The 7,374-nt window shown below is 58.6% G+C and overlaps 1 protein-coding gene and 1 long non-coding RNA gene across 2 annotated transcripts; both read right to left on the bottom strand.

Annotated features, from left to right (window-relative positions):
* Positions 1-2,388: 2,388 nt before the first annotated feature.
* On the bottom strand, positions 2,389-6,274 carry LOC138173059 (tetraspanin-7-like). Its single transcript, XM_069102951.1, has 2 exons — positions 4,701-6,274; positions 2,389-4,421 (listed from the first exon to the last, which is right to left on the bottom strand). The coding sequence occupies exon 1, from the start codon at positions 5,943-5,945 to the stop codon at positions 5,169-5,171; it is 777 nt and encodes a 258-aa protein (XP_068959052.1). The 5' UTR covers positions 5,946-6,274; the 3' UTR covers positions 2,389-4,421; positions 4,701-5,168.
* Positions 6,275-6,600: 326 nt separating this feature from the next.
* On the bottom strand, positions 6,601-7,331 carry LOC138172989 (uncharacterized). The gene is made up of 2 exons (XR_011171285.1): positions 7,157-7,331; positions 6,601-7,006 (listed from the first exon to the last, which is right to left on the bottom strand). It is a non-coding gene; the product is annotated as an uncharacterized lncRNA (long non-coding RNA).
* Positions 7,332-7,374: the final 43 nt, after the last annotated feature.

Below are 7,374 nucleotides of genomic sequence, written 5' to 3'. Positions count from 1 at the left end.
TTTCCAAACTCTTTGCTTCAGGAACTGAAAACTTTGTAACCCAGCATGTTCCTCCTTCATGCCAGGAACCTTGAGTCCAGAGTCACTGCCAAGCTGTAGTGAGATCAGCTCAGCTCGGGCATCTGGTGACAGACATGCCCTCCCCCGGCTCCTCCAAGCCAGACCACCTTTCCTTCCCAGCCAGAACAGTCTCATTTGCCCCATGCAAAATGTAATATGCCTTGAGGCCTTTGGGGAGTAGGGGAAGAACCCAGGCCCTTCTGGCTCCCTCTAGGCAGCAAGGCAGACTTAAAGAGCAGGTGGGTCTGAAATCCATTTGTCCCCTAGAAGGAAGGGCTGGGCATATGTCCAAGGAGCCGGAAATCATTTGGCATCATCTGATGGTTAGCTAAACCCTGTCCCCTTCCCAGGATGCAGAATTTAGCCTTATGGATTGGCAACTGGAAGGGTCTTTGGGTTCCCCCTTCTGCTGGGCCAGTTCTCAACTCTTTCCTGACCCCCTCAAGGTGCCCGTGAGCCCCTTCCTTTCCCCCTCTTCTTTTTGGGGGTCTCAGTGGGAAATTTCTCAGGTTTGGTGTAGGGGTCAGAACAGAGCTAGAAGGGGCAAGTAGTTTCAGTGCCCTACTGTGTGACCTTGGACAAGTCTCTTCCTCTTTTTGTGCTTCAGGGTAGCCCTCTTTAAAATGAGAGGCTTGGGCCAGCTGATCCCCAGGCTGGGGCACCTATCACTCCCATGATTCTGCATAATGAGAGGGAACTAATCTTCCTCCTTCCTCCTCTCACAATGGTCTCCTTCAGGAGCCTAATCCCAGGGGCGCCGTCAACAGGAAGGACTCTGTCTCAGGGAACCAGGGCCCTGCCAAGTGGGTGTCCATCAAGACTGGCCCTGGCAGGGTCTACTCAGGGCTCTGGTTTGAGGGAGATTCACTGAGGCAAGCCAGGTGAATTCAGCTCTGCCCCTCTTCCTCTTGCTCCCCTCACTACCTACGAGGACACAGCTTCATAAATGGGGTCTCCAGGATGAATCAGCTAGGGGCTCCCTGATTCCCAAGATCCCCCAGACTCTAGGACCAAAGGAGGGCTGACTCTAGAGTGAGGGGATCCCCATTGCTCTACAACTTCAGAGAGGGGCTCATGGGCCACATCAGCCTGTTCTAGGACTTTTGTTAGGCAGAATGGACGAGGTGGTTTCTGAAGACCCTTCCATCTTGGTTATTTTGGGAGAACTTGTCCCAATGGAGATTGACCTCTGCCATCCCCTGGGCCACACGACTGACTCAGGCCATAAAACCATTCATCCCCCTGCTCCACCAGGGCCCCCTGCCCACCAGGGGCATCTATGCCACTCCTTTGCCCAGGCTCCCACATCACCCTGTGGTGCAGTGTGGACAGGCATTTGCCATGAAAAAAGGGAAATAACCCAGACATGGGTTGTCCCTGGAACTGGGGGAGAGAGGTCAAAGTCAAGGGGAGAAGACCCAGAAAAGCTGATCTCGAGTCCTACCAGTTAAAGCTCTCCAGGATCAGAACCTCCAAGTGGGAAGGGGCCTCAGTGGTCGCTACCTCAGACCAGCCTCTGGAACATCCCTGTGTGGTGCCTAGATCCACTCAGAGACCTCCAGTCACAGAGAGCTCACTACCTTACACGCACCTTGTTTTTCTCTTCTCCAAGTTAAATGCCTCCAGTTCCCCATCTTCTTCGATGGTCTCTTCCTGGTCAACGTCTTTCCCAAGATGTCTGGCTTAGACGGGAGCACAGAGCTCCAGAGGTGGTCTGAGAGCCGGACTGTCACTTCCCTCTCCCTGGACATCGCACCTCTTACACACCCAAGACTTCTTTGTCATGCTGTGGATTCATCTGAAGCTTGCAGTCCACTCTAGCCCTCAGATCTTCCTCACATACACTGTTATGTGGCTGTATCTCCCCCCTCCCATACTTGTGAAATCCATTTCCGTAAGCCAAGTAGGGGGCTACCTCTCATTTTTAAATGTCACCTTATTGGCAGTCCTGTCATATGTCTTTGGTCTTTGTACAGCCTGGCTAACTCCAGGATCTCCACCACCTTAGCTAGCTTTCCCAGCTTCCTGTCATCCGTAAATCTGACACGAATCCCATCCAGGCCTTTAAGCCAAGAGAATGTTCCTAGAGCACTTAGCACACAGTAGGTGCCACCAAAGCTGGCTTCTGTGTTATTATCTGACTCATTGATAAATGCTGACCCCAGCAGGGCAGGCACCGATCTGAGGAACTCACTCCTCGATCCGTCCACCCCCCCCCACACAAAGGACCATGGCACTATTCAGGACTCATCTTTCGGGGTGGCATGCAGTTTCCAATGCCCCTATCGGGCTCCTACCTCTCCATCTCATCCGCAATGATGTCAAGCAATCCAACAAGCATTTATTATGTCCTTGATGTATGTGAGTATTAAGGACCTACTACGTGCTTCGCTGAAAGCTAACAAGCCTGTGTCTGTAGCCTGCCGGGCTACGGGCCCTGTCACGAAGAGCAGGGAAGTCGGTCAGACCCGGCTGCGGAGGACTACAGGAGGTCGTGGACCAGCCTGGCCCAGAGGACCCCAGAGGCCCCCTCGGGGCTTCCAGTTTTTCCGATTCTGTCTCGAGGGATGGATTATCTTGGAACAAGATTAGCCCTGCCCCCAAGCGGCTCCCTGCCCTCAGGGAGCGTGCAGTCGGACACGGTGGTAAACTGAGGACAGGGCAGGGTGTGATCACCAGAGCTGCAAGCACCACGCCTCCGGGTTTAAGGAGCACTTTCCTTAAGGTGGGTGGGGATTGCCAACATTATCCCCAATTTACAGACCAAGCCCCAAGCGGGAGCCGCCCTGCCTAGTGAGCGCCAGAGCTGGCCAGCAGTGCCCCTAGTCCTGGCGGAGGGAAAGAATGCTTGGGGCAAGCTTCATTCCCACTCTAAGCCTCCAAGGACCCGCGCGGAAGGAGAATATTCACGGCCTCGTGCACCACCAGCAAATGTTCAGTCCCTTTTTACACATGAGAAAACTGATTGCCCCAGGTCGCGCTGGCAGGAAATAAGCCGGGCGTGGGGGAAGGGGCCGTCCCTTGGCAGGAGCTTCGGCTCGGTCCGCTGGGTCCCGGCCGCCAGATCAGGAGCGAGGGGAAGGAAGGTGCAGCTTGCGGTCCTGCTCTTCACGGGGAAGGATGGCTTTGTGACGCCCGTCCCTGCTTTGCGGTTACTACTTCGCTGGAGATGCAGATCTCCTGACTCCCAGCTAATAAATAAAACAGGAAGGGGGGGTGGTGGTACGGGGGCGGCGCTGGGCTTGCCATTAAAAGGCCCGAACCCGAGTTCCAGACCCAGCCCTGACACAGGAGGACCAGTTACTTCGGCCTTGCTTTTCTCATCCATAGAATGGGCGCGTGGCTGGACTTGGTCTCCATGGTCCCCACCGCCCCTCACTCCTCTGACCTGCGCTTTCCTCCTTGTTCCAGTTTGTTCTGTGACAGGGATAGGGACCTATGGGCATTTCCCTGGAGATAGCTGCTATCGCTATTCCCGTTTTGTGGATGAGGACACTGAGGCAGAGCCTGAAGCTTTAGCCAAATTGAAGTCAGGGCATGGAGGTGGGCGCAGGAGGAGGAGGATGGGCTTTGGGAGCCCGCGCCTGAGCCTGGTGGCTGGGGGCCGGAGCAGACGGAGGGCCGAGCCTTTGGGGAAGCTGGGGGACCCGCCGGCTTAGGACAGAAGCCTGCCCGTGAGTAAAGGAGAAGGGGGGGGGGCAGTAGAGAGCAGCCAGAGCCACCCCGAGCCAGCAGGGGGGAAAGAGTGAGAACGTGGAGTCAGAGGACCTGGGTTCAAATTCTGACTCACTGCTGATGTCACCTATGTAACTTTAGACAAATCTCTTGCCTCCTTGCTCCCCTCCCGTGTGCAATGAGGTTGGGAGATGCTGGGACCTCTGAGGTCCTTCCCAGTTCTAAGGCCTTTGAGCCTGCACAGTCAGGAGGCAGGGAGCCCCTGGTTGAGGAGAACAGGGAAAGAGGCACAAAAGCCTGGCAGCCAGGAACCCCTCAGAGCCCCTTCCCTGCCCCTGCACTGGCCAGCCAGGGCAGGGCTGCTGGGGGAGCGGGCAGAGTGTGGGCCCTGCCTCCTGGTCAGCCAGAGGACAGCCCCTTCCCTGCCCCTGTGCTGGCCAGCCAGGGCAGGGCTGCTGGGGGAACGGGCAGAGTGTGGGCCCTGCTGCCTGGTCAGCCAGAGGACGGGGCCTTCCCTGGACACTGGGCACACAGCTGCTGGGGCACAGAGAGTCACTGCTTGCTTAACTGAGATGCTACAGAATTCTTTCGGGGGTCCTCTGCCCAGAGCCCAGGGCACAGACCACTCTGGAATAACCGACTGGAGGATCCTGGGTTTCCTTTCAAGTGTGGGCAGTGAGCAGGCCCTGTGGAGCAGGGAGAAGAGGTTGGCTCCTAGGGCTGAGGAAGATGCCTCAGGGCACCTCAGTCAGCTGAGAGGGGCTGAGGTCCAGCCTTGAGGCCAAGGGAGGCCAGCAGACCTTGGCCTCAGCCAGAGCGCCCTGTGGCTTTCACTGGCTTTGTTGGTGGGAGGGGGTTGGGGCAGGGAAGGGCAGCAGGGACCCTGGGTTGGGAAGCTTTGTGGACATAGCTTAGAGCCCCCACACTCACAAGGCTCTCCTTTCCCCAAGCCCATAAATACAGACCTGGGAGGAGGAGCAGAGGTCGGAAGAGGGTCTTTGGAGAGCCCACAGACAGTCAGGGGAGGCTCCCAGGACAGCTACATTTCCTCTCTTGACAGCTGGCAAAGCTGGGGCGGGGAGGCTTTTGCCAGCCCTGGCCTAGGCTCTCTCCAGGCCCTGGTCTCCATCAGGACCATGCCATCGCAGCCCTCTCTTTGCCCCCAGCTCTGGCCTCTCTGGCCACTCGCCAGAGTGTCCTGCTGATGGTGGCTGGCCTGGGTGACCAGGCTCACGAGGATCCTCAGCCCACTGTCCCTCAGGGTGCAGGGCAGGAAAGGAACAAAGGAGGGAAAGAGGGAGGAAGAACAGCTGGGCTCAGGGCAGTACTACAAGAGCTGAATGGCTTAGGCTCTGTCCTGGGTGAGATGTCTATAAAGAAGACAGGCCTGGAGTGGAAATGGGGGTGGAATGGGGCAAGGGACAGGGTGGGCCTCAGGGCTCAGCAGGGACAGCAGGGGCAGCAGGGATCGGGCTCTCCAGGGAAGGGTTCTTTGGGGTCTGTGCAGAGGCCTGGGCCCCAGGGACCATTCGGGCAGCCAGAAGACATGCCAGCACGACCCCAACCACCTGCAGGGCCCCCAGGCCCAGCGCAGCCACGGCAATGAAGGCCATGTTGTCAGCCACAAAGTCACTGGCTTTGGAGAAGCAGCCATCAGAAGCCATGGCCCTGGCCCCCTCCTGGCAGTCAGCCTGGCCTCGGCAGCAACTGGGGGGCAGAGAGCCATTGCCCCGGGCCCGGGAACTCCGGGCCCAGGGCGAGTCCAGCCAGTCACGGTATGTGTCCACCCCACAGCACCCGAGTCCCCCCTGCAGGGCGTCCAAGCTAGCATCACCCCTCCCTCCAGCCCCATAACCCCACAGGGCCTGCCACAGGCCCTCCCGAAAGCCCTGGGCCAGTTCATTCTGGTAGCACAGTCCTGAAAGGCCAGCAGCAAGGCCAGCTCCCAGGGCAGTCAGCTGGATGGCTGCAGATGCCCGGAGCAGGCCCTGGTGCTCACTGGCTGCCCCACCGCCAGCCAGACCTCCCCAAAGCAGCCCCGCGGCCCCAGCAGCAAGCAGGAGAGAGGGAGCACTGGGGGCTCCTCGGGCCGACAGGGCAAGGTACCTTCCCAGTGCCATCTCAGCCCATAAGCCAAGGGTCAGCATCGTTAGGCCAGCAGCCCCAAAGACAAAGCTGAAGGCCAGCACTGAGAGCTTCAAGAGGGCCATAATCCGGTCTGATGAGCCCCCCACCCCAGGCCTCCAAAACTCTGGACCCTCAGTGCCCCACCCCAAGCCGTCTCCACTCTTCTGGCCCCTTGGGTTCCCCAGAGCTGGCTCCCAGGTGCCTGCCTTAATCTCCTCCTTCTTCTGCCCATGGGGCAGCAGAGTATAAATATAGGCAGCTGGGGGGCTGGGCTGGGTGCTGGCCAGAGGCGGGGCCCTGGGGAGAGGGCAGGCCAGTCCTGTTCCTCGTCCTTCCTTCCTCTGGCCCTGCTCCCACCTGTCCCTCCTTCTCTCCTGTGAGAAGGCCTCAGGAGGCAGACAGATTCGGCTCGGTCTGCTGGATCCAGGGGGAGAATGGAGAGAAATGGGGGGAAGAGGCATGTGTTAGGAGCTCTAGGCTCGGGGGGAGGGGGGAGACTCCCCAAACACGAGAACTATCCAATGACCAAGAACTGTGCCAGAGGGGTACCCACCTCACCCCGAGGGCCCCCCCTGAAAAGTGACCAGCCCAGGGTCCCCCCCCACCCCACCCCTGAGGACCCCCCCAAAAAAAGTGACCAGCCTAGGGTCCCACCCCACCCCACTTCACTCCCAGGGCCCCCTGAAAGTGACTCATGCTTTGTGGTTTGCAAAGAACTTTCCTCATAACCTCATGGAATTGTTCTCATAAGTACTACTGTATCCATTTTACAAATGAGGAAACCGTCAGGGAAGGCCACTGAACTGGATCGGTATCACACAGCTAGACAGCCTGTGAGCTGATACCAGAACCCAGGCCTTCTGAGCTCATTTACTGACGAATTGTGGCCGTCCCTCTGGAGCTTTCTCGTGCTCACTTCTCCATTATACAGAACCCCCCTTCCCCCCCACAGGGGAGGCTGCCCTTGCCTGCCGTGCCAGGACCTCCCTTCGTGCCCCATCCTCTTCTTCACACGTTCATCCCTTCGTCTTCCCCCCTTTCTCCTTCAGTCCTTCCTTGTCTGCTGGGTCCATGCTTTTGGAGATCTGAGCCCTGGCACAGAGGACTGCCTGTGCCGGGAGCCTGATGGGGTGGACCAAAGGACCTGAAAGTAAAGAGATGCCCTGGGGCTTCAGGAGTCCTTCGGAGCCGGCGCAGAGCCAAGGAGAGCGTGGGGGTGGGAGGGAGGACAGCTGGGCACCCAGGCTCCTGGGGTGCGGGAGGGGGAAGGCTGGGTTCAAATGCGGCCACAGACCCTAGCTGACTGCATGACCCTGAGCACGTCACTGCACCTCTGCCAACCCCAAAATAAGGATCCAGTGTAGAACTCATCACAGCGCCTGGGGCTTCCTGCTCGCTGATTCCCCTTCCTCTCCCCGCCCTTTCCCAGACTCGCTTTCACGCGCCCCCCTCCCCCTTCCTTCTCTCCCCTCCCCCTTCCTCCTCTCCCCTCCCCCTTCCTTCTCTCCCCCT

This window comes from Petaurus breviceps, unplaced genomic scaffold (genome assembly GCF_028583685.1).
Source record: "Petaurus breviceps papuanus isolate PSGF00001 unplaced genomic scaffold, PetGlider_PUasm1.0 558, whole genome shotgun sequence".
In the NCBI taxonomy this organism is placed as follows: Eukaryota; Metazoa; Chordata; class Mammalia; order Diprotodontia; family Petauridae; genus Petaurus; species Petaurus breviceps.
Note: the sequence above shows the minus strand (reverse complement) of the source record. Positions and strands in the feature narration are given on the sequence as shown.

Bases quoted from the DNA above. Each gene is read 5' to 3' on its own strand.
- LOC138173059 (XM_069102951.1), bottom strand. From the start codon at position 5,945: ATGGCCCTCTTGAAGCTCTCAGTGCTGGCCTTCAGCTTTGTCTTTGGG.